A 27,161-nucleotide genomic window follows, 5' to 3' on the forward strand; every position below is an offset into this window, starting at 1 on the left:
GCGTAGGATAAATGGTGCGCTAGCCAAACAACTCTTGTCATGTGTCTGTGAAATGACAGACTGCAGCTGATTGGCTGGAGCATCATTTATCATACACAATGGATTTTATCACTCGTTGATAAATGGGCCCCTTACTCTAATAACAAGACTGAACAGGTGAAGTGAAGCTGCACTCATTGCAGATACTAGCTCTAGTAGCTGTTACAGTACATGCCACATCCTGTGCGTCTTATGACTCCATGATGAAGACAATCCAACATTACCAGTCACCACCAGTACAGTACATACACTGGAGTACATACTACTACAGTACATGCACTGAGCCTGACTGACTTCACTGGACAGTACAGTACATACAGTACATATTACAGTCACGTGACGGTGAGAGCAGGAACGTTACGCAGTGTACGTAGCCTCCTTCACGTAACCGCTTTCACTCCTCCTCCCGGTTAGCACTGTTGACCAATCAGAGCGCTCCTGGGATAGGTGCGATGACGGCTGTGTCTGCTGCTGCTGCTGACTTCCCAGCATGCTGTGCGGGACGATTTGAATGGCGCAGCCCCTCATTCAGGAAGCGTCGCCCGGACCTGGGATATGAGACGCAGAGTCAGACCGCTGGCGCTCCGTGTGTGATCCGGCCCGTTACCTCAAGGTGTGCGGCCATGAGACGGTGAGAGAGCACTCTGTGGAGGGGAGGGAGGAGGGGTGACCCGGGGACATTGTGCAGTCTGCCCGGCAGCAGCAGTAGGCCGAGGAGTGTCCTGGGGTGCTGCTGTATTTGTGCATGCCGGGGGTTGTAGTGTGATGGTGCTAATGGAAAGGCTGCAGTATACAGTAGTACATGTAAGTTGTCTGTGTTATCACTGAATAGGACAGGCATTAGAGCTTCTGCAAAATGTGTAATGCACCATATACTACTCACTGTATATGTGTATACTACTCACTGTATATGTGTATACTAACTCTATATGTGTATACTAACTATGTGTATACTAACTGTATATGTGTATACTACTAACTGTATATGTGTATACTACTAACTGTATATGTGTATACTACTCACTGTATATGTGTATACTAACTGTATATGTGTATACTACTCACTGTATATGTGTATACTAACTGTATGTGTATACTACTCACTGTATATGTGTATACTAACTGTATATGTGTATACTAACTGTATATGTGTATACTAACTATGTGTATACTACTCACTGTATATGTGTATACTAACTGTATATGTGTATACTAACTGTATGTGTATACTAACTGTATGTGTATACTAACTGTATATGTGTATACTACTCACTGTATATGTGTATACTACTCACTGTATATGTGTATACTAACTGTATATGTGTATACTACTCACTGTATATGTGTACTCGCTGTATATGTATATACTAACTGTATATGTGTATACTACTAACTGTATATGTGTACTAACTGTATATGTGTGTACTAACTGTATATGTGTATACTACTCACTGTATATGTGTGTACTACTCACTGTATATGTGTGTACTACTCACTGTATATGTGTGTACTACTCACTGTATATGTGTGTACTAACTGTATATGTGTGTACTACTCACTGTATATGTGTGTACTACTCACTGTATATGTGTGTACTCCTCACTGTATAGGTGTACTAACTGTATATGTGTCTACTACTTACTGTATACTACTCACTGTGTATGTGTGCACTACTCACAGTATATGTGTACTAACTGTATGTGTCTACTACTTACTGTATACTACTCACTGTGTATGTGTGCACTACTCACAGTATATGTGTACTCACAGTATATGTGTACTCACTGTATATGTGTATACTACTCACTGTATATGTGTATACTACTCACTGTGTGCTACTCACTGTATGTGTGTGCTACTCACTGTATGTGTGTGCTACTCACTGTATATGTGTGTGCTACTCACTGTATATGTGTGTGCTACTCACTGTATATGTGTGTGCTACTCACTGTATATGTGTGTGCTACTCACTGTATATGTGTGTGCTACTCACTGTATGTGTGTGTACTCCTCACTGTATAGGGGTGTACTCCTCACTGTATAGGGGTGTACTCCTCACTGTATAGGTGTACTAACTGTATATGTGTATACTAACTGTATATGTGTCTACTACTTACTGTATACTACTCACTGTGTATGTGTGCACTACTCACAGTATGTGTACTCACTGTATATGTGTATACTAACTGTATATGTGTCTACTACTTACTGTATACTACTCACTGTGTATGTGTGCACTACTCACAGTATATGTGTACTCACTGTATATGTGTATACTACTCACTGTATATGTGTATACCACTCACTGTGTGCTACTAACTGTATATGTGTAAGACCTCTTTCCATGTGTCAGTGTTCTCCTTCTGATGTACAGAGTAATCATAAACAGCTTTGTCAACACTAAAAGAGAGAAAAAAAAAATATATATATTATTGAAAAGGCAGATCTCAGAGACTTATATGCTGTGAGGAGACAAGTCTTTATTCTATGTTTCAGTAGCTGTGAGACACTTTCCTCAGGAAAACTGCCCCTGATTAAAGTGTCTGACAGCTACTGAAATGTTACAAAAAGGATTCTCACAACATAAGTCTAATGGTGCTGCCATTTCAAGGATATCTGTTGATAGGAGTGTGCTAGCATCTCTTCAGGATGGCAACATGGCTAATGGGTCCTACACACTGATAGATCCCCAGCCAAGCTGCCAGACGGCGGATACGGGCGACCCGGTGGCGGGGGGGGGCAGTGAAGTTTCTTCACTTCCCCCGTCCCCTGTCACCCCACTCCATAGCAGTGCAGGCAAATATGGACGATCTCGTCCATATTGGCCTGCATGCACAAGTGACGGGGCACCAGCGTTGAACGAGCGCGGGGCCGCGCATCGTTCATCGCTGGTGCCTCCACACTGAAAGATATGAACGGTATCTCGTTCATTAATGAACGAGATCGTTCATATCTTTCACTCATATCACCCAATGTGTAGGGCCCATAAGTTTCCATATTTAATTTGAATGAGTGCCGTACTTTTTTTTTGAGTATGTATATATGTTTATGTGTGTATATATAATATGAGAGACGGAGAGGAAAACAATGGAGGTGCACAATGATGAAGTACATTTAAAATGTGCAATCTTTATTTCAACATATGAAACACTCACATAAGAATAGATAATAATATAACAATATATAACTGCGCTTCATAAAATAGGACTCTGGTCCAACAACAATAATTTTCACCAATGGTGTCTGCACTACGTGTCTGGCCTCTCTTCCAGACTTCATGACGTCACCACATTAGCGTCTCTGTTCCACCAAAACGCATTTCTGTATCATATGACTTTGTCACTGACATTACGAAGTCTGGAAGTGCGGTGACATCACAAAGTCCGAAAGTTAGGCCTGACACCCACTGCAGATGCCATTGGTGGCAATTTTCATAGTTTGACTGGAGAGTCCTATTTTATAAAGTGCCGCTTGGAAGCTGCCTGGAGCACGGTATGCATGGCCGATGTAGGGACATCTGGCAAAGGTGAAGGGAGCCTTGTTGCGTAACTGTGGGGGGCACAGGTACGCAGTGCCTGCGGGGTACTTGAATTATTTTACTGCCTCTTCTGTAGGTTTTTCTCCTACAAAAGATACTACTGACCTCAATTCCTTTTCATGATGTAAACTTATCAGCTGGCTCCGTTGTGCCTGATACGGGCTGCATGAAGAGAGGGTCAGGATGGGTTGATTGTAAATGTTGGGGATCCTGTTGTTGCCTGCGAGTAGCTCGGCTATCACCAGGTGTGGTGAGTTTATGGCCTGCAGTGCACTTGCACTAGATGGGCACCATACGTAATTGACATTTCTCTAACGTCCTAGTGGATGCTGGGGACTCCGAAAGGACCATGGGGAATAGCGGCTCCGCAGGAGACTGGGCACAAAGTAAAAGCTTTAGGACTAGCTGGTGTGCACTGGCTCCTCCCCCTATGACCCTCCTCCAAGCCTCAGTTAGATCTTTGTGCCCGGCCGAGAAGGGTGCAATCTAGGTGGCTCTCCTGAGCTGCTTAGAAGTAAAAGTATACTTAGGTTTTTTTATTTTCAGTGAGTCCTGCTGGCAACAGGCTCACTGCAGCGTGGGACTAAGGGGAGAAGAAGCGAACTCACCTGCGTGCAGAGTGGATTGGGCTTCTTGGCTACTGGACATTAGCTCCAGAGGGACGATCACAGGCCCAGCCATGGATGGGTCCCGGAGCCGCACCGCCGGCCCCCTTACAGATGCTGAAGCAAGAAGAGGTCCATAAATCGGCGGCAGAAGACTTTCCTGTCTTCATAAGGTAGCGCACAGCACTGCAGCTGTGCGCCATTGCTCTCAGCACACTTCACACTTCGGTCACTGAGGGTGCAGGGCGCTGGGGGGGGGGCGCCCTGGGAAGCAATGAATTTACCTTATTTGGCAAAAAATACATCACATATAGCTCCTGGGCTATATGGATGTATTTAACCCCTGCCAGTTTTCCAGAAAAAAGCGGGAGAAGAGCCCGCCGTGAAGGGGGCGGGGCCTATCTCCTCAGCACACAGCGCCATTTTTCCCACACAGCTCCGCTGGTAGGAAGGCTCCCAGAATCTCCCCTGCATCCTGCACTACAGAAACAGGGTAAAAAAAGAGAGGGGGGCACTTATTTGGCAAAATAACAGATATAAGCAGCTATAAGGGATAGACACTTATTGTAAGGTTGTCCCTATACATATATAGCGCTCTGGTGTGTGCTGGCAAACTCTCCCTCTGTCTCCCCAAGGGGCTAAGTGGGGTCCTGTCCTCTATCAGAGCATTCCCTGTGTGTGTGCTGGGTGTCGGTACGTGTGTGTCGACATGTATGAGGAGGAAAATGATGTGGAGGCGGAGCAATTGCCTATAATGGTGATGTCACCCCCTAGGGAGTCGACACCTGAATGGATGGCCGTAATTAAGGAATTACGTGACAGTGTCGGCACGTTACAGAAAACTGTTGACGACATGAGACAGCCGGCAGCTCAGTTAGTGCCTGTCCAGGCGTCTCAAACACCGTCAGGGGCTATAAAACGCCCGTTACCTCAGTGGGTCGACACGGACCCAGACACAGACTCCAGTGTCGACGGTGAAGAAACAAACGTATTTTCCAGTAGGGCCACACGTTACATGATCACGGCAATGAAGGAGGTTTTGCACATATCTGATACTGCAAGTACCACGAAAAGGGGTATTATGTGGGGTGTGAAAAAACTACCCGTAGTTTTTCCTGAATCAGATGAATTGAATGAAGTGTGTGATGAAGCGTGGGTTACCCCCGACAAAAAACTGCTAATTTCTAAAAAAATTATTGGCACTATATCCCTTCCCACCAGAGGTTAGGGCTCGTTGGGAAACACCCCCTAGGGTAGATAAGGCGCTCACACGCTTATCAAAACAAGTGGCGTTACCGTCTCCAGAAACGGCCGCCCTTAAGGAGCCAGCAGATAGGAGGCTGGAAAATATCCTTAAAAGTATATACACACATACTGGTGTTATACTGCGACCAGCAATCGCCTCAGCCTGGATGTGCAGTGCTGGGGTGGCTTGGTCGGATTCCCTGACTGAAAATATTGATACCCTGGACAGGGACAATATATTATTGACTATAGAGCATTTAAAGGATGCATTCCTATATATGCGAGATGCACAGAGAGACATTTGCACTCTGGCATCAAGAGTAAGTACGATGTCCATTTCTGCCAGAAGAGGATTATGGACGCGACAGTGGTCAGGGGATGCGGATTCCAAACGGCATATGGAAGTATTGCCGTATAAAGGGGAGGAGTTATTTGGGGGCGGTCTATCGGACCTGGTGGCCACGGCAACGGCTGGGAAATCCACCTTTTTACCCCAAGTCACCTCGCAGCAGAAAAAGATACCGTCTTTTCAGGCTCAGTCCTTTCGTCCACATAAGGGCAAGCGGGCAAAAGGCCACTCATATCTGCCCCGGGGCAGAGGAAGGGGGAAAAGACTGCAACAGACAGCTTCTTCCCACGAACAGAAGCCCTCCCCCGCTTCTGCCAAGTCCTCAGCATGACGCTGGGGCCTTACAAGCGAACTCAGGCACGGTGGGGCCCGTCTCAAGATTTTCAGCGCGTAGTGGGCTCACTCGCAAGTGGACCCCTGGATCCTGCAGGTAGTATCTCAGGGGTACAAATTGGAATTCGAGACGTCTCCCCCTCGCCGGTTCCTGAAGTCTGCTTTACCAACGTCTACCCCCGACAGGGAGGCGGTATTGGAAGCCATTCACAAGCTGTATTCCCAGCAGGTGATAATCAAGGTACCCCTCCTACAACAGGGAAAGGGGTATTACTCCACGCTGTTTGTGGTACCGAAGCCGGACGGCTCGGTGAGACCCATTTTAAATCTGAAAGCCTTGAACACTTACATAAAAAGGTTCAAGTTCAAGATGGAGTCACTCAGAGCAGTGATAGCGAACCTGGAAGAAGGGGACTACATGGTGTCTCTGGACATCAAGGATGCTTACCTCCATGTCCCAATTTGCCCTTCTCACCAAGGGTACCTCAGGTTTGTGGTACAGAACTGTCACTATCAGTTTCAGACGCTGCCGTTTGGATTGTCCACGGCACCCCGGGTCTTTACCAAGATAATGGCCGAAATGATGATTCTTCTTCGAAGAAAAGGCGTCTTAATTATCCCTTACTTGGACGATCTCCTGATAAGGGCACGGTCCAGAGAACAGTTAGAGGTCGGAGTAGCACTATCTCAAATAGTACTACGACAGCACGGATGGATTCTAAATATTCCAAAATCACAGCTGATTCCGACGACACGTCTGCTGTTCCTAGGGATGATTCTGGACACAGTACAGAAAAAGGTGTTTCTCCCGGAAGAGAAAGCCAGGGAGTTATCCGACCTAGTCAGGAAACTCCTAAGACCAGGCCAGGTGTCAGTGCATCAGTGCACAAGGGTCCTGGGAAAGATGGTGGCTTCTTACGAAGCGATTCCATTCGGCAGATTCCACGCAAGAACTTTTCAGTTGGATCTGCTAGACAAATGGTCCGGATCGCATCTTCAAATGCATCAGCGGATAACCCTGTCTCCAAGGACAAGGGTGTCTCTCCTGCGGTGGTTACAGAGTGCTCATCTCCTAGAGGGCCGGATTCGGCATTCAGGATTGGGTCCTGGTGACCACGGATGCCAGCCTGAGAGGCTGGGGAGCAGTCACACAGGGAAAAAATTTCCAGGGCTTGTGGTCAAGCATGGAAACGTCACTTCACATAAATATCCTGGAACTAAGGGCCATTTACAATGCCCTAAGTCAGGCAAGGCCTCTGCTTCAGGGTCAGCCAGTATTGATCCAGTCGGACAACATCACGGCAGTCGCCCACGTAAACAGACAGGGCGGCACAAGAAGCAGGAGGGCAATGACGGAAGTGGCAAGGATTCTTCGCTGGGCGGAAAATCATGTGATAGCACTGTCAGCAGTGTTCATTCCGGGAGTGGACAACTGGGAAGCAGACTTCCTCAGCAGACACGATCTTCACCCGGGGGAGTGGGGACTTCACCCAGAAGTCTTCCACATGATTGTAAACCGTTGGGAAAAACCAAAGGTGGACATGATGGCGTCTCGCCTCAACAAAAAACTGGACAGATATTGCTCCAGGTCAAGGGACCCTCAGGCAATAGCTGTGGATGCTCTGGTAACACCGTGGGTGTACCGATCAGTGTATGTGTTCCCTCCTCTTCCTCTCATACCAAAAGTACTGAGAATCATAAGAAGGAGAGGAATAAAGACTATACTCGTGGCTCCGGATTGGCCAAGAAGGACTTGGTACCCGGAAATTCAAGAGATGCTCACGGAAGACCCGTGGCCTCTACCTCTAAGACAGGACCTGTTCCAGCAGGGACCATGTCTGTTCCAAGACTTACCGCGGCTGCGTTTGACGGCATGGCGGTTGAACGCCGGATCCTGAAGGAAAAAGGCATTCCGGATGAAGTCATCCCTACCCTGATCAAAGCCAGGAAGGATGTAACCGTACAACATTATCACCGTATTTGGCGTAAATATGTTGCGTGGTGCGAGGCCAGGAAGGCCCCTACGGAGAAATTTCAACTGGGTCGATTCCTGCATTTCCTGCAAACAGGACTGTCTATGGGCCTCAAATTAGGGTCCATTAAGGTTCAAATTTCGGCCCTGTCGATATTCTTCCAAAAAGAACTAGCTTCTGTTCCTGAAGTTCAGACGTTTGTCAAGGGAGTACTGCATATACAGCCTCCTTTTGTGCCTCCAGTGGCACCTTGGGATCTCAATGTAGTGTTGGGATTCCTAAAATCACATTGGTTTGAACCACTCACCACTGTGGACTTGAAATATCTCACATGGAAAGTGGTAATGCTGTTAGCCCTGGCTTCAGCCAGGCGTGTATCAGAATTGGCGGCTTTATCCTATAAAAGCCCTTACCTAATTTTTCATACGGACAGGGCAGAATTGAGGACTCGTCCTCAATTTCTCCCTAAGGTGGTTTCAGCATTTCACTTAAACCAACCTATTGTGGTGCCTGCGGCTACTAGGGACTTGGAGGATTCCAAGTTGCTGGACGTAGTCAGGGCCCTGAAAATATGTTTCCAGGACGGCTGGAGTCAGAAAATCTGACTCGCTGTTTATCCTGTATGCACCCAACAAGCTGGGTGCTCCTGCTTCTAAGCAGACGATTGCTCGTTGGATTTGTAGTACAATTCAGCTTGCACATTCTGTGGCAGGCCTGCCACAGCCAAAATCTGTAAAAGCCCATTCCACACGGAAAGTGGGCTCATCTTGGGCGGCTGCCCGAGGGGTCTCGGCTTTACAACTTTGCCGAGCAGCTACTTGGTCAGGGGCAAACACGTTTGCTAAATTCTACAAATTTGATACCCTGGCTGAGGAGGACCTGGAGTTCTCTCATTCGGTGCTGCAGAGTCATCCGCACTCTCCCGCCCGTTTGGGAGCTTTGGTATAATCCCCATGGTCCTTTCGGAGTCCCCAGCATCCACTAGGACGTTAGAGAAAATAAGAATTTACTTACCGATAATTCTATTTCTCATAGTCCGTAGTGGATGCTGGGCGCCCATCCCAAGTGCGGATTGTCTGCATTACTTGTACATAGTTATTGTTACAAAAATCGGGTTATTGTTGTTGTGAGCCATCTTTTCAGAGGCTCCTTCTGTTATCATGCTGTTAACTGGGTTCAGATCACAAGTTGTACGGTGTGATTGGTGTGGCTGGTATGAGTCTTACCCGGGATTCATAAATCCTTCCTTATTGTGTACGCTCGTCCGGGCACAGTATCCTAACTGAGGCTTGGAGGAGGGTCATAGGGGGAGGAGCCAGTGCACACCAGCTAGTCCTAAAGCTTTTACTTTGTGCCCAGTCTCCTGCGGAGCCGCTATTCCCCATGGTCCTTTCGGAGTCCCCAGCATCCACTACGGACTATGAGAAATAGAATTATCGGTAAGTAAATTCTTATTTTCATCTTCAAACCTCACTTTAGTTCTAAAGAGGGTTTAACAAAGGTTTGTTAGTGCGTTAATCTTGCAATTAAAATGCCTAAACCATGTTCATGGAAAATTATGTCTGTAAGGCAATATTTCTTATACAAAGGGTAAATAACATGGAACATAGCGGAAGATAATGTGTAGAAATGTATTATTATTTATTAGCATGCTTACAGAGCTGGGACAATGGGTCTGAGTCTAAAGTAGAGATGAGCGGGTTCGGTTTTACTCGGTTCTCAAAACGGCATCTTATTGGCTATCCAAAACACGTGACATCCGTGAGCCAATAAGATGCCGTTTTGAGAACCGAGTAAAACCGAACCCGCTCATCTCTAGTCTAAAGGTGGGTACACACTGATAGATTTATCTGCAGATCAATTGATCTGCAGATATATGTATGGACTGACGCAGACAGAGAAGGTGGGGTGCTTTTTACCACCCCCCACCCCACCCCCCACCTGGTATCCTCCCCCAGCACACAAAAAAATTACCTGTAACCATACCTGAACTTATCTGGGAATAGAATTTCAGAGAATTGGTCACATGCGTTTGCAAAGACATGTTTAGCTGCTGAGCCGCGCCAAGGCTTCTCTGATATCAGCAGTCCTAACACTACATAATAGCAGTGGCCACATAGGGCCATGTGATAAAGGCTCATACTAAAACGCATCCAGACAGAGAGCTAACTTACCCGGGAGTCACACCCAGGATCTCCCATTGGCACTATCTATGGACGGATCGGGCAGTGTGCTGTGCATACACGCTGACTGATACGTCGTAGACTGACCGCCTGCCTAGTTCAGCTGTCTATCACTGCCAGCTGCCGCAGCATGTGTACGGGCGGTCGGCTGATCGCCCATACACTCACAGTGATGCGCCAATATATCTGTAGTTATTTGCCGTCGGGTGTGCTGCGGGGATGTCGCTATATGTCTGTGAACGACGAAGTGCACAGACATATTGCCCGTACACACTGGCCGACGGACCCACGATATATCGGCCATTCAATAGAACGGCCGATATATCGACCAGTGTGTACGGGCCATCACAAGGCCTCTGTGTGGAGTTTGTACCTTGTTCCTGAATTTCACGCAATGGCAAAAAAAACGGATATTTCCGGATTGCCGAGTTGCGCGTATCCTTGTGTTGGACCGTTCTTTACATGGTTTCATGGCTGTTATCGTTATCCATGCATACTTGCACTATCCCTATCTCTAGTACTGGTGTAAGAGATTATTCTGAAAACTGGTGTATTCACATGAATGCACAATTCTGCATAACCTAATGAGTGTTTGTGCGGCAGAGAATGTAAAGGCAGGGAATGTGGAATATGGCTGTGCTATACATATTAACAATGATGAAAAATATTTCTCTACTTATTAAGGTTTATTTACAGTGATCGCGCGGAGCAAAAACAAAAGTGGGTCCCAGGAGCTTTTCACTTTAAAAAAATTGGGGTCCTACTCCACCATTTCTGGGTCCCATTGCATGCTTTTGAGCAGCCTGTTTGCCGTTAGAACACCCCACATGTCGTACACATAAGGCTACCGTACATCTTTTCAGTATTGAAAATACATTGCCTTGATCTTACATAGACAAGTGTAGTAGCTAAATACAGTTCTAGATCTGTACTTTGATGACACTTTACATCCACTGTTTTATGAGAAACCACTTGCAATGGCAATCTTGTTCCTGAATACCCAAGAATGGAGAGTTTTTTATTTGTCAAGGTCTCTGAAACAATACGTTACATTGCATTGCACTAATTAGCTACTTATATCTGACCTCTACTGGTACTTCAAGTATAGTGCCTATAAACTGCCTAATGGGGACCTGCGTTACTAACACGGCACAATCAGCCTTACAGGAGGTAGATGGGTTCTGCAATCAATATGTATGAAGGGAATGCAGTCAATATACCAGCTGTCGGGATCCCGGCGTTCAGGAGACCGACGACTGAATACTGACAGCTGGAATCCCAAACGCCGCCGGGTATTCCCACTCGGTTGGTGAGTCCACGCCACCAACCGAGTGGGAATAGAACCTGTGGCGAGCGAAGCTGATGCGTGTCGAGCGAAGCTGATGCGTGTCGAGCGCAGCAAGACCACGAGGGGGCTTGCTGCCTTGCCGCTGTCGGTATAGTGACAGCCGGCATCCCGTCTGGCAGGATATCATATGTATCCTGTATAACACCCTATAGGTCACCCACTAGGAGCACTAAATGATGACAGTATTAATAACTCAGAAATCAGCTCCTCTGTACTGCTTACTCTATCCACACCACTTGAAAGTGCCTCTGCTTCTACTGGAGATATAACAGAGATGTTCTCCAGCAGTTCGCAGAGCTGCGTCTGCACCACTCTAGCTTTGGGTACATAGATTGCAATGTATGTGTGTGTATGTACATGTATGTGTGTATGTATGTATATATATATATATATATACACACACACACACACACACACACACACACACACACACACACACACACACACACATCTACAGTATATGCACACACAAACCTGAATTGTATTATCTTTCAGGTTTAGGTAGCCTGTGCCACTCCTGCCGTTGTAAAACCACAAGGCACAGAGTGGCCAGAGGTGGGACAGCCATGGGTTGCCCCCGGTCAGCCTCATGTAATCCCCAGCTCTGCTTACCATACACCCGCACCCAGTCCTGCCGGCACACCGACTCCATGAGGATCTGCCCCATTATCCCGGCGGCACTCACTGCATACTGGCAGCCGCAGGGCGAGATCAAGTCATAGGTGGGGGGAGTCCCGGTCTGGGGAGCTGCGGAAACGGCTGGAGTCTCCCCCGTGCGGGAGGTGTCACAGCACGGCCGAGGCTGGCATGGGGCACACAGGGCTGCAAAGGATTCACACGTCGCTCGCTGCTCCTCGTGGTCTGACTGTAATGGGCCCTACAGACTGGGCGACCCGCCGCCGAGCTGCCCGACCGCCGATACGGCGGATGGGCGACGCGGGGGGAGGGGGGGGAGTGAAGTTTCTTCACTCTCCCCGGCGCCATAGCAATGCATGCTAATATGGACAATCTCGTCCATATTGGCCTGCATGCATAAGCGACAGGGCACCAACGATGAACGAGCGCGGGGCTGCGCATCGTTCATCGTTGGTTCCTACACACTGCACGATATGAACGAGTTCTCGTTCATTAATGACAAGAACGTTCATATTGTGCAGTATCCTCTGCCAGTGTGTAGGGCCCTTAACTCTACCAACATCTCCCAGTCAAAGCGGTGGCATCAGTTAAAGGGGTATCCCATTCCCAAGGAAACAATCAGCGCCCAGTATCTGCTTATGCGCGGTAGGTGGAGCCTTCTGGGTGCATGGGGAGATGCGGCGGCGATTGGATGAGGAGACGTGGCGGTGATTGGTGCAGTGAGACACAGCGCCTCCTATGGATCTGCTAATTTTTTAAAACCAGGCACCTCACGTCCTGTTCCGCGTAAAAAAAGCTCTATAGCGTGTATTTCATTAACGTCCTAGAGGATGCTGGGGACTCCGTAAGGACCATGGGGATAGACGGGCTCCGCAGGAGACATGTGCACTAAGAAAAGACTTTAGACTATGGGTGTGCACTGGCTCCTCCCTCTATGCCCCTCCTCCAGACCTCAGTTTATTACTGTGCCCAGAGGAGATGGGTGCAATTACAGGAGCTCTCCTGAGTTTCTGTGAGAAAAGTATTTTAGATAGGTTTTTTATGTTCAGGGAGCCTGCTGGCAACAGACTCCCTGCAGCGAGGGACTGAGGAGAGAGAAACAGACCTACTTTTTAGTAGCCTCTGTTTCTTAGGCTACTGGACATCATTGGCTCCAGAGGGATCGGTACGCAGGTCTCACCCTCGCCGTCCGTCCCGGAGCTGCGCCGCCGACATCCTCCTCGCAGAGCCGGAAGATAGAAGCCGGGTGAGTATGAGAAGTAAGAAGACCTCACAGGCGGCAGAATACTTTGTTTCTTCACTGAGGTAACGCACAGCACTGCAGCTGTGCGCCATTGCTCCCATACACCTCACACTGAGCGGTCGCTGTAAGGGTGCAGGGGGGGGGGCGCCCTGGGCAGCAATAGGGACCTTATCTGGCAGTAATAACTTGTATACAGCTGGGCACTGTATATAAGATGAGCCCCCGCCAGTTTTTGAAAAATTTGAGCGGGACAGAAGCTTCTCCCTCAGCACTCACCAGCGCCATTTTCTCCACAGCACAGCGCTGAGAGGAAGCTCCCTGGACTCTCCCCTGCTTATCCACGGATCAGAAGGTTTAAAGGAGGGAGGGGGGCACATAATTGGCGTTTTTCATATATGTATACAGCGCTATCAGGGTAAACATTTTATTAAGTGTTTTTTTTTCCTGGGTATTATAGCGCTGGGTGTGTGCTGGCATACTCTCTCTCTGTCTCTCCTAAGGGCCTTGTGGGGGACCTGTCTTCAGATAAGAGGATTCCCTGTGTGTGTGTGTGTGTGTGTGTGGTGTGTCGGTACGTGTGTGTCGACATGTCTGAGGTGGAAGGCTCTCCTAGGGAAGAGGTGGAGCAAATGATTAAAGTGTCTCCGTCGGCAACACCGACACCTGACTGGGTGGATATGTGGAATGTTTTAAGCGCTAATGTAAATTCATTACATAAAAGGTTGGATAAAACTGAGACAAAGGTGCATGCAGGGTTTCAACCCCAGCCTACCCCTATGTCACAGGGATCTTCAGGGTCTCAGAAGCGCCCACTATCACAACTAGTTGACACGGATACCGACACAGATTACAACCAAAGTTGGCTAAAAGTATTCAATATATGATTATTGCCGTGAAAGATATTTTGCATATCACAGAGGAACCCCCTGTCCCAGACACGAGGGTCCTGATGTATAAGGGAAAGAAGCCTGAGGTAACTTTTCCCCCTTCTGTAGAGCTGAACGAGTTATTTGAAAAGGCTTGGGAATCTCCAGACAAGAAACTGCAGATTCCCAAGAGGATTCTTATGGCGCATCCTTTCCCAGCTAAGGATAGGATACGATGGGAATCCTCCCCACGCGTAGACAAAGCGTTGACGCGCTTATCCAAAAAGATAGCGCTGCCATCCCAGGATGCGGCTACCCTCAGGGATCCTGCTGAGCGCAAATTGGAGGCTACTTTGAAGTCTGTTTACACACATTCTGGTACTTTACTCAGACCGGCCATAGCGTCGGCTTGGGTTTGTAGCGCTGTTGCAGCGTGGACTGATAGCTTATCGACGGGAATTGATACCCTAGATAAGGATACAGTTCTGTTGACCTTAGGACATATTAAAGATGCTGTTTTATATATGAGAGATGCTCAAAGGGACATTGGCCTACTGGGCTCTAGAGTCAACGCTATGTCGATCTCTGCTAGGCGTGTCCTGTGGACCCGACAATGGACAGGTGATGCCGACTCAAAGCGACACATGGAGGTTTTACCTTACAAGGGTGAGGAATTGTTTGGGGACGGTCTCTCGGACCTGGTCTCCACAGCTACGGCGGGTAAATCAAATTTCTTGCCTTTTATTCCTTCACAGCCTAAGAAAGCACCACATTATCAGATGCAGTCCTTTCGGCCACCGAGAAACAAGAGAGTACGAGGTGCGTCCTTTCTTGCCAGAGGTAAGGGCAGAGGGAAAAAGCTGCCGACCACAGCTAGTTCCCAGGAACAGAAGTCCTCCCCGGCCTCTACTAAATCCACCGCATGACGCTGGGGCTCCGCTACGGGAGTCCGTCCCAGTGGGGGCACGTCTTCGTCTTTTCAGCCACATCTGGGTTCACTCACAGGTGGATCCCTGGGCAATAGAAATTGTTTCCCAGGGTTACAAGCTGGAATTCGAAGAGATGCCTCCTCGCCGGTTTTTCAAATCGGCTCTACCGTCTTCCCTCCCGGAAAGGGAGATAGTCTTAAATGCAATTCACAAATTGTGTATTCAGCAGGTGGTGGTCAAGGTTCCACTACTCCAACAGGGGAGAGGTTATTACTCAACCCTGTTTGTAGTCCCGAAGCCGGGAGGTTTGGTCAGACCCATTTTAAATTTAAAATCCCTGAACCTATACCTGCAAAGGTTCAAATTCAAGATGGAATCGCTCAGAGCGGTCATCGCCAGCCTGGAAGGGGGGGATTTTATGGTATCCCTGGACATAAAGGATGCATACCTTCATGTCCCCATATATCCGCCTCATCATGCATTCCTAAGATTTGCGGTACAGGATTGTCATTTCCAATTTCAGACGTTGCCGTTTGGGCTTTCCACGGCCCCGAGGTTTTTCACCAAGGTAATGGCGGAAATGATGGTGCTCCTGCGAAAGCAAGGTGTCACAATTATCCCGTACTTGGACGATCTCCTCATAAAAGCGAGATTGCAAGAACAGTTGTTGAAGAGCGTGTCGCTTTCACTGGAGGTGCTACAGCAACACGGCTGGATTCTAAATCTCCCGAAGTTGCAGTTAGTTCCTACGACTCGTCTACCCTTCTTGGGTATGATTCTGGATACAGACAAGAAAAGGGTCTTTCTTCCGGCAGAAAAGGCCCAGGAACTCATGACTCTGGTCAGGAATCTCTTGAAGCCGAAGCAGGTGTCAGTTCATCACTGCACTCGGGTCCTAGGGAAAATGGTGGCATCTTACGAGGCCATTCCCTTCGGCAGGTTCCATGCGAGGACCTTCCAATGGGACCTACTGGACAAGTGGTCCGGGTCGCATCTACAGATGCGTCAGTTGATCTCCCTGTCACCCAGGACCAGGGTATCTCTACTGTGGTGGCTGCAAAGTGCTCATCTTCTAGAGGGTCGCAGGTTCGGCATACAGGACTGGATTCTGGTGACCACGGACGCGAGCCTCCGAGGTTGGGGAGCAGTCACACAAGGAAAAAACTTCCAAGGTCTTTGGTCAAGTCAAGAGACTTGTCTTCACATCAGCGTTCTGGAGCTGAGGGCCATATACAACGCCCTTCGTCAAGCGTAGTCCTTGCTTCGCGATCTACCAGTTCTGGTCCAGTCAGACAACATAACCGCAGTGGCTCATGTATATCGCCAGGGCGGGACAAAGAGCAGGGCGGCAATGACAGAAGCCACCAGGATTCTGCGCTGGGCGGAAAATCATGTAAGCGCTCTGTCGGTGGTCTTCATCCCAGGGGTGGACAACTGGGAAGCAGACTTCCTCAGCAGACACGACCTGCATCCAGGAGAGTGGGGACTTCATCAGGAAGTCTTCGCACAGATTGCAAGTCAGTGGGGACTGCCACAGATAGACATGATGGCGTCCCGCCTCAACAAAAAGCTACACAGGTATTGCGCCAGGTCAAGAGACCCTCAGGCGGTGGCTGTGGATGCCCTAGTGACACCGTGGGTGTTCCAGTCGGTCTATGTGTTTCCTCCTCTTCCTCTCATTCCCAAGGTGTTGAGGATAATAAGAAGAGGAGTGCGGACAGTTCTCATTGTTCCAGATTGGCCACGAAGGGCCTGGTATCCGGATCTGCAGGAAATGCTCACAGAAGATACGTGACCTCTTCCTCTACGACAGGACCTGTTACTACAGGGGCCCTGTCTGTTCCAAGACCTACCGCGGCTGCATTTGACGGCATGGCGGTTGAACGCCGGATCCTAGCTGAAAAAGGCATTCCGGATGAGGTCATTCCTACTCTGATTTAAGGCTAGGAAGGACGTAACAGCTAAGCATTATCACTGTATATGGCGAAAGTATGTTTCTTGGTGTGAGGCCAGGAAAGCTCCTGCGGAATATTTCCATCTGGGCCGTTTCCTTCACTTCCTTCAAACGGGAGTGAATTTGGGCCTAGAGTTAGGCACTATTAAGGTTCAGATTTCGGCCCTATCCATTTTCTTTCAAAAGGAATTGGCTTCTCTCCCAGAAGTACAGACTTTTGTGAAGGGAGTGCTGCATATTCAGCCTCCTTTTGTACCTCCAGTAGCGCCTTGGGACCTTAACGTGGTGTTGAGTTTTCTAAAGTCGCACTGGTTTGAACCGCTGGAATCGGTGGAGTTAAAATATCTCACCTGGAAGGTGGTCGTGTTGTTAGCCTTGGCTTCGGCTAGGCGAGTTTCGGAATTGGCGGCTTTGTCTCATAAAAGCCCCTATCTGGTTTTCCATGTCGATAGAGCGGAGTTGCGGACCCGGTCCTCAATTCCTGCCTAAGGTGGTATCATCCTTTCATATGAACCAGCCTATTGTGGTGCCTGTGGCTACGCGTGACTTGGAGGATTCCAAGTCCCTTGCTGTGGTCAGGGCTTTGAAAATTTACGTGGCCAGAACGGCTAGAGTCAGAAAAACAGAATCACTGTTTGTCCTGTATGCTGCCAACAAGCTTGGCGCTCCTGCTTCTAAGCAGACTATTGCCCGCTGGATTTGTAACACCATTCAGCAGGCTCATTCTATGGCTGGTTTGCCGTTGCCTAAATCGGTTAAGGCCCATTCCACTAGGAAGGTGGGCTCTTCTTGGGCGGCTGCCCAAGGGGTCTCGGCATTACAGCTGTGCCGAGCTGCTACTTGGTCGGGTTCAAACACTTTTGCTAAGTTCTACAAGTTTGATACCCTGGCTGAGGAGGACCTCTTGTTTGCTCAATCGGTGCTGCAGAGTCATCCGCACTCTCCCGCCCGTTTGGGAGCTTTGGTATAATCCCCATGGTCCTTACGGAGTCCCCAGCATCCTCTAGGACATTGGTGAAAATAAGATTTTAAACCTACCGGTAAATCTTTTTCACGTAGTCCGTAGAGGATGCTGGGCGCCCGTCCCAAGTGCGGACTACTTCTGCGAGACTTGTATATAGTTTTGCTTACATAAGGGTTATTTTATGGTTTCATCGGTTTTGTTCCGATGCTATGTTGTTTCATACTGTTAACTGGTTCTTGTGTCCCAAGTTATACGGTGTGTTTGGTGTGTGCTGGTATGAATCTTGCCCTTGGATTGCTAAAATCCTTTCCTTGTACTGTCCATCTCCTCTGGGCACAGTTTCTCTAACTGAGGTCTGGAGGAGGGGCATAGAGGGAGGAGCCAGTGCACACCCATAGTCTAAAGTCTTTTCTTAGTGCCCATGGTCCTTACGGAGTCCCCAGCATCCTCTACGGACTACGTGAAAAAGATTTACCGGTAGGTTTAAAATCTTATTTTCTCTAACGTCCTAGTGGATGCTGGGGACTCCGAAAGGACCATGGGGAATAGCGGCTCTGCAGGAGACTGGGCACAAAAGTAAAAAGCTTTAGGACTACCTGGTGTGCACTGGCTCCTCCCCCTATGACCCTCCTCCAAGCCTTAGTTAAGATTTTGTGCCCGAACGAGAAGGGTGCAATCTAGGTGGCTCTCCTGAGCTGCTTAGAGTAAAAGTTTAAATAGGTTTTTTTATTTTCAGTGAGACCTGCTGGCAACAGGCTCACTGCATCGAGGGACTAAGGGGAGAAGAAGCGAACTCACCTGCGTGCAGAGTGGATTGGGCTTCTTAGGCTACTGGACATTAGCTCCAGAGGGACGATCACAGGCCCAGCCATGGATGGGTCCCGGAGCCGCGCCGCCGTCCCCCTTACAGAGCCAGAAGACTGAAGAGGTCCGGAAAATCGGCGGCAGAAGACGTCCTGTCTTCACTAAGGTAGCGCACCGCAGCTGTGCGCCATTGCTCTCAGCACACTTCCCACTCCGGTCACTGAGGGTGCAGGGCGCTGGGGGGGGGGGCGCCGTGAGACGCAATAAAAACACCTTTTTTGGCAAAAAATACATCACATATAGCTCCTGGGCTATATGGATGTATTTAACCCCTGCCTATTTTTACATAAAAAAGCGGGAGAAAGGCCGCCGAAAAAGGGGCGGAGCCTATCTCCTCAGCACACTGGCGCCATTTTTTCCTCACAGCTCCGTTGGAGGAAGGCTCCCTGACTCTCCCCTGCAGTCCTGCACTACAGAAACAGGGTAAAATAAGAGAGGGGGGGCACTAAATTGGCATATAAATATATACAGCAGCTATATTAGGGAAAAACACTTATATAAGGTTATCCCTGTATATATATATATATATATAGCGCTCTGGTGTGTGCTGGCAAACTCTCCCTCTGTCTCCCCAAAGGGCTAGTGGGGTCCTGTCCTCTATCAGAGCATTCCCTGTGTGTGTGCTGTGTGTCGGTACGTTGTGTCGACATGTATGAGGAGGAAAATGGTGTGGAGGCGGAGCAATTGCCTGTGTTAGTGATGTCACCCCCTAGGGAGTCGACACCTGACTGGATGGTCTTATGGAAAGAATTACGTGATAGTGTCAGCACTTTACAAAAGACTGTTGACGACATGAGACAGCCGGCAAATCAGTTAATACCTGTACAGGCGTCTCAAACACCGTCAGGGGCTCTAAAGCGCCCGTTACCTCAGGTCGATACAGACACGGACACTGACTCCAGTGTCGACGGTGAGGAAACAAACGTATTTTCCAGTAGGGCCACACGTTACATGATCACGGCAATGAAGGAGGTTTTGAACATTTCTGATACTACAAGTACCACAAAAAAGGGTATTATGTGGGGTGTGAAAAAACTACCCGTAGTTTTTCCCGAATCAGATGAATTAAATGAGGTGTGTGATGAAGCGTGGGTTTCCCCCGATAAAAAAACTGCTAATTTCTAAAAAGTTATTGGCATTATACCCTTTCCCGCCAGAGGTTAGGGCGCGTTGGGAAACACCCCCTAGCGTAGATAAGGCGCTCACACGCTTATCAAAACAAGTGGCGTTACCGTCCCCTGATACGGCCGCCCTCAAGGAACCAGCTGATAGGAAGCTGGAAAATATCCTTAAAAGTATATACACACATACTGGTATTATACTGCGACCAGCAATCGCCTCAGCCTGGATGTGCAGTGCTGGGGTGGCTTGGTCGGATTCCCTGACTGAAAATATTGATACCCTGGACAGGGACAATATATTATTGACTATAGAGCATTTAAAGGATGCATTTCTATATATGCGAGATGCACAGAGGGATATTTGCACTCTGGCATCAAGAGTAAGTGCGATGTCCATTTCTGCCAGAAGAGGATTATGGACGCGACAGTGGTCAGGGGATGCGGATTCCAAACGGCATATGGAAGTATTGCCGTATAAAGGGGAGGAGTTATTTGGGGTCGGTCTATCGGACCTGGTGGCAACGGCTGGAAAATCCACCTTTTTACCCCAAGTTACCTCGCAGCAGAAAAAGATACCGTCTTTTCAGGCTCAGTCCTTTCGTCCCCATAAGGGCAAGCGGGCAAAAGGCCACTCATATCTGCCCCGGGGCAGAGGAAGGGGAAAAAGACTGCAGCAGACAGCTTCTTCCCACGAACAGAAGCCCTCCCCCGCTTCTGCCAAGTCCTCAGCATGACGCTGGGGCCTTACAAGCGGACTCAGGCACGGTGGGGGCCCGTCTCAAGAATTTCAGCGCGCAGTGGGCTCACTTGCAAGTGGACCCCTGGATCCTGCAGGTAGTATCTCAGGGGTACAAATTGGAATTCGAGACGTCTCCCCCTCGCCGGTTCCTGAAGTCTGCTTTACCAACGTCTCCCCCCGACAGGGAGGCGGTATTGGAAGCCATTCACAAGCTGTATTCCCAGCAGGTGATAATCAAGGTACCCCTCCTACAACAGGGAAAGGGGTATTATTCCACGCTGTTTGTGGTACCGAAGCCGGACGGCTCGGTGAGACCCATTTTAAATCTGAAATCCTTGAACACTTACATAAAAAGGTTCAAGTTCAAGATGGAGTCACTCAGAGCAGTGATAGCGAACCTGGAAGAAGGGGACTATATGGTGTCTCTGGACATCAAGGATGCTTACCTCCATGTCCCAATTTGCCCTTCTCACCAAGGGTACCTCAGGTTTGTGGTACAGAACTGTCACTATCAGTTTCAGACGCTGCCGTTTGGATTGTCCACGGCACCCCGGGTCTTTACCAAGGTAATGGCCGAAATGATGATTCTTCTTCGAAGAAAAGGCGTCTTAATTATCCCTTACTTGGACGATCTCCTGATAAGGGCAAGGTCCAGAGAACAGTTAGAGGTCGGAGTAGCACTATCTCAAGTAGTACTACGACCGCACGGATGGATTCTAAATATTCCAAAATCGCAGCTGATTCCGACGACACGTCTGCTGTTCCTAGGGATGATTCTGGACACAGTACAGAAAAAGGTGTTTCTCCCGGAGGAGAAGGCCAAGGAGTTATCCGACCTAGTCAGGAACCTCCTAAGACCAGGCCAAGTGTCAGTACATCAATGCACAAGGGTCCTGGGAAAGATGGTGGCTTCTTACGAAGCGATTCCATTCGGCAGATTCCACGCAAGAACTTTTCAGTGGGATCTGCTGGACAAATGGTCCGGATCGCATCTTCAAATGCATCAGCGGATAACCCTGTCTCCAAGGACAAGGGTGTCTCTCCTGTGGTGGTTACAGAGTGCTCATCTCCTAGAGGGCCGCAGATTCGGCATTCAGGATTGGGTCCTAGTGACCACGGATGCCAGCCTGAGAGGCTGGGGAGCAGTCACACAGGGAAGAAATTTCCAGGGCTTGTGGTCAAGCATGGAAACGTCACTTCACATAAATATCCTGGAACTAAGGGCCATTTACAAGGCCCTAAGTCAGGCAAGACCTCTGCTTCAGGGTCAGCCGGTGTCGATCCAGTCGGACAACATCACGGCAGTCGCCCACGTAAACAGACAGGGCGGCACAAGAAGCAGGAGGGCAATGATGGAAGTGGCAAGGATTCTTCGCTGGGCGGAGAATCATGTGATAGCACTGTCAGCAGTGTTCATTCCGGGAGTGGACAACTGGGAAGCAGACTTCCTCAGCAGACACTATCTTCACCCGGGGGAGTGGGGACTTCACCCAGAAGTCTTCCACATGATTGTGAACCGTTGGGAAAAACCAAAGGTGGACATGATGGCGTCCCGCCTCAACAAAAAACTGGACAGATATTGCGCCAGGTCAAGGGACCCTCAGGCAATAGCTGTGGACGCTCTGGTAACACCGTGGGTGTACCAGTCAGTGTATGTGTTCCCTCCTCTTCCTCTCATACCAAAAGTACTGAGAATCATAAGAAGGAGAGGAGTAAAGACTATACTCGTGGCTCCGGATTGGCCAAGAAGGACTTGGTACCCGGAAATTCAAGAGATGCTCACGGAAGACCCGTGGCCTCTACCTCTAAGAAAGGACCTGCTCCAGCAGGGACCATGTCTGTTCCAAGACTTACCGCGGCTGCGTTTGACGGCATGGCGGTTGAACGCCGGATCCTGAAGGAAAAAGGCATTCCGGATGAAGTCATCCCTACCCTGATCAAAGCCAGGAAGGATGTAACCGTACAACATTATCACCGTATTTGGCGTAAATATGTTGCGTGGTGCGAGGCCAGGATGGCCCCTACAGAGGAATTTCAACTGGGTCGTTTCCTGCATTTCCTGCAAACAGGACTGTCTATGGGCCTCAAATTGGGGTCCATTAAGGTTCAAATTTCGGCCCTGTCAATATTCTTCCAAAAAGAACTGGCTTCTGTTCCTGAAGTTCAGACGTTTGTCAAGGGAGTACTGCATATACAGCCTCCTTTTGTGCCTCCAGTGGCACCTTGGGATCTCAATGTAGTTTTGGGATTCCTAAAATCACATTGGTTTGAACCACTCACCACTGTGGACTTAAAATATCTCACATGGAAAGTGGTAATGCTGTTAGCCCTGGCTTCAGCCAGGCGTGTCTCAGAATTGGCGGCTTTATCCTATAAAAGCCCTTACCTAATTTTTCATACGGACAGGGCAGAATTGAGGACTCGTCCTCAATTTCTCCCTAAGGTGGTTTCAGCTTTTCACTTAAACCAGCCTATTGTGGTGCCTGCGGCTACTAGGGACTTGGAGGATTCCAAGTTGCTGGACGTAGTCAGGGCCCTGAAAATATATGTTTCCAGGACGGCTGGAGTCAGAAAATCTGATTCGCTGTTTATCCTGTATGCACCCAACAAGCTGGGTGCTCCTGCTTCTAAGCAGACGATTGCTCGTTGGATTTGTAGTACAATTCAGCTTGCACATTCTGTGGCAGGCCTGCCACAGCCAAAATCTGTAAAAGCCCATTCCACACGGAAAGTGGGCTCATCTTGGGCGGCTGCCCGAGGGGTCTCGGCTTTACAACTTTGCCGAGCAGCTACTTGGTCAGGGGCAAACACGTTTGCTAAATTCTACAAGTTTGATACCCTGGCTGAGGAGGACCTGGAGTTCTCTCATTCGGTGCTGCAGAGTCATCCGCACTCTCCCGCCCGTTTGGGAGCTTTGGTATAATCCCCATGGTCTTTTCGGAGTCCCCAGCATCCACTAGGACGTTAGAGAAAATAAGAATTTACTTACCGATAATTCTATTTCTCTATAGTCCGTAGTGGATGCTGGGCGCCCATCCCAAGTGCGTATTGTCTGCATTACTTGTACATAGTTATTGTTACAAAAATCGGGTTATTGTTGTTGTGAGCCATCTTTTCAGAGGCTCCTCTGTTATCATGCTGTTAACTGGGTTCAGATCACAAGTTGTACGGTGTGATTGGTGTGGCTGGTATGAGTCTTACCCGGGATTCAAAATCCTTCCTTATTGTGTACGCTCGTCCGGGCACAGTATCCTAACTGAGGCTTGGAGGAGGGTCATAGGGGGAGGAGCCAGTGCACACCAGGTAGTCCTAAAGCTTTTTACTTTTGTGCCCAGTCTCCTGCGGAGCCGCTATTCCCCATGGTCCTTTCGGAGTCCCCAGCATCCACTACGGACTATGAGAAATAGAATTATCGGTAAGTAAATTCTTATTTTTGCAGTCACTGATTTATAACACTGTTTAAAAGATATTTGTGTGGTCTGATTGTATTCAGCAATTAAGCAAATGCAGATACTTTTGACTTTAAATGAAATATGGGGGGGGGGGGGGGGGGGTTATAGGGGAAAAAAAGTAAATCTTTAATATCTACTATCCCTTTATCAAAAATAAAGGCCTTATTGCAAGTGATGCTGAAAATAAAAGATGTATATAAATAAAATTGGACCTACAGTACATTGTTTTATACCAATGTAAAAATGAAGAGGAGCAACACCCTTTAAAACATCAAGTAAAGCAAACCTACCTTCGGTAATAGGCCGAGTTCCAACACTTAGGGTTGGTTTGTTTGCTTTATTTTAAAAGCTTTACGAGCAGTGCATTTTCAGACAGCTTGTGCACACCATCGGAGTGCAGCTGTGACAGTGCCTCACACCTAAATGCATGGACAACGCACTCTAGTTATGTATGAGCTGTGACTACGTTTGAACCCTTGGGCGTTTCCAGAGCTAATCACACCTTTATAGAAAGAGCATTTGTCTGATGGAAATGATGACCCCCTGGGAATTTCTAAATGGTAATTGTTGGATGTTTTTACAAGTTCATTATAGATAATACTGTTATTCCTATAAATACTTACTAACAAAGATTCCTAACTGAAGTGTCCAATTGAAACTACCACTAACATAACTTACCACTTCTAGTGTTACAACCCGTGCAGTTCCTCTTTCCTGCCTTGGGCGTCGTTCTCTACTTCTATATTGAACAGGTTATAACAGCATCACTTCAGTTATAGTGACTTGATGGTAATGTTTGCTGCTGCTCTGGGAATGTGAGGGGGGAGTCCAGAAACTGCCCAAAAGGAGATTGTGGGGCATATGTATCGAAACTAGGAGACAGAGAAAGTACCAACCAATTCGCTCTTTTCAGTTTACAGGCTGTGTTTAGGAGCTGATCGGTTGGTACTTTATCACTCTCCAAGCTTTGATGCATATGCCCCCGTATTACAAAGGAATGGTTCTGTGGGTGCAGGTGTACTATCTAAATAGGGTTCTTGACTAGAGTGATGAATAAATTAGGATACTTCACAGGGTTTTCATCCAAATTATTTATTAGATGCAGTGAAGTAGTTCTCGCCCGATAATTCAAATAATCACAGCAGTACGTATAATGGGGTATATTCAATTAGGGTCGAAAGCTGCCGTCTGTCGAAAAGACGTCAGTTTTCGACTTTTTAAGGTCGAATCGTGATTCGACCTATTCAATTTCAGCTGTTTTTATTCGACAAGTCAGGGAATTCGATTTGTCGAATAGTATGTGAATTGGCGTTATAGCTGCCGATTCATGTACTTTTGAGGGAAACGGGGCCAAATTCGACAGGATTTGGCCCCTTTTCCGACCATCTCAGTCCGACATAAAAAAAATGTCGGACTGAGATGAGGGACCTTAGAGGAGGAGAGGGGGGAGAGCCGCCGGCAGACAGGGGAGAGCAGCGCTGCAGGAGGATGTGTCACAGCCGCGCTGCTCACTGCAGTGTCCACCCGACTCCAGCAAGTGAGGTCACGCTTGCTGGAGCCGGGTGGACACTGCCATGAGTTCTGGCGGCTGTGAGTCATCCTTCTGCAGCGGCTCCTCCGTCTGCCCGCGGCTGTCCCTGCTGGTCTTCCCCCCCCCCCCTCCTCCGCTCACAGGTCTCATCTCAATTCGACTTTTTTTAAAGTTGAATTGAGATGGGATTGAATAGGGCTTGTCGGATCCGTTCCGACAAATGCATGTCGGAATGGATCTGACCCTAATTGAATATACCCCAATGTGTTTACCTCCTCAGATAACATGCTGTAGTTAATGTAGAGAATTCTCTATTGATATACTTGTGGAAACCAGAATGGAGATCTCTGTGCAGTGTTCCTGCATCTTCCGGAAGTTCACGCTGTGTGCAGTGGGAGATATAATTCTATTCTGATTTCACTTCACGCAGCACGATTTTTGGTAAGCTGCAGGGACAATGTGCAGAGATTTATGCATGCTTCAATGTCACTGGATAGTAAATGCATATCACCCAATTTGCGGGTACCATGCATAGATCAGCATATTCTCAGTGATCCACCAGAGGTGAAGAGGTCCACCACTTGCGTAGTATAGTGCAGAATGAGTGCTCATGCTTGCTCTCAGTTTCAGTATTTACATATAGTCCCCCCCCCCCCCCCCCTTCCTCTCTATCTTTGTTTCCTTTATGTGTACATTTATGCTGGTCGTCTTGTTTCGTGTTTGACTACAGATTTTCTAGGGATTATGGCATCTGGAGCCTGCGATGCTAAGAAGCGGGACCTGGATGAAGGTTATACAAATGAATACCCAAGGAAAAGGGTCTCTCTTTCAGCCAAGCAGAACATGAAGGAGGTATGCACAGTTGGTTATTATCAGGATTTAGAGTTGTATTCTACATGCATATAGCTAATGCTGAGAGTAATTTTAAAAGGGACTCTGTATTGCTGTTCTACAATGTAAAAACTGTTTCATGGGATATGACCATATGGACCTATTTCATAGAACCTGGAGAGATTGGGGGAAACCGCTTCAGAGTGCAGTTCCTAGGACTACACTAGTAGGGAAAGAGTAGATCCAAATGTATTTATCTGGCAATGTGCATTTAATGTCATCTCCTGTCTGTCCTCTATGACGAGTATCTAGATCTCGTGTGCTTTACCATCACTGTTATAAGAGGAATGTTGGACCATTTTGCTATTCTTCATGCTCTCAGGAGTCTCCTTGGTCTCCGTGTTCTGACATGAGCTAT

At 48.1% G+C, this 27,161-nt stretch overlaps 1 protein-coding gene across 2 annotated transcripts in view; it reads left to right on the forward strand.

The window, feature by feature from the left end:
• Positions 1-477: 477 nt before the first annotated feature.
• KATNBL1 (katanin regulatory subunit B1 like 1) overlaps positions 478-27,161 on the forward strand; it is an 82,451-nt gene continuing 55,767 nt past the window's right edge. Inside the window, exons 1-2 of one of the 2 annotated variants that reach the window (XM_063948198.1) lie at positions 478-670; positions 26,643-26,764. In XM_063948198.1, coding sequence (XP_063804268.1) covers positions 26,657-26,764 — 108 coding nt within the window. In that variant the 5' untranslated portion in view covers positions 478-670; positions 26,643-26,656. Of the gene's footprint in view, positions 671-712; positions 844-26,642; positions 26,765-27,161 lie in introns of those variants that run through there. The other variant, XM_063948199.1, reaches the window with a different exon arrangement.

The sequence above is a fragment of the Pseudophryne corroboree genome, chromosome 12 (genome assembly GCF_028390025.1).
Source record: "Pseudophryne corroboree isolate aPseCor3 chromosome 12, aPseCor3.hap2, whole genome shotgun sequence".
NCBI lineage: Eukaryota > Metazoa > Chordata > Amphibia > Anura > Myobatrachidae > Pseudophryne > Pseudophryne corroboree.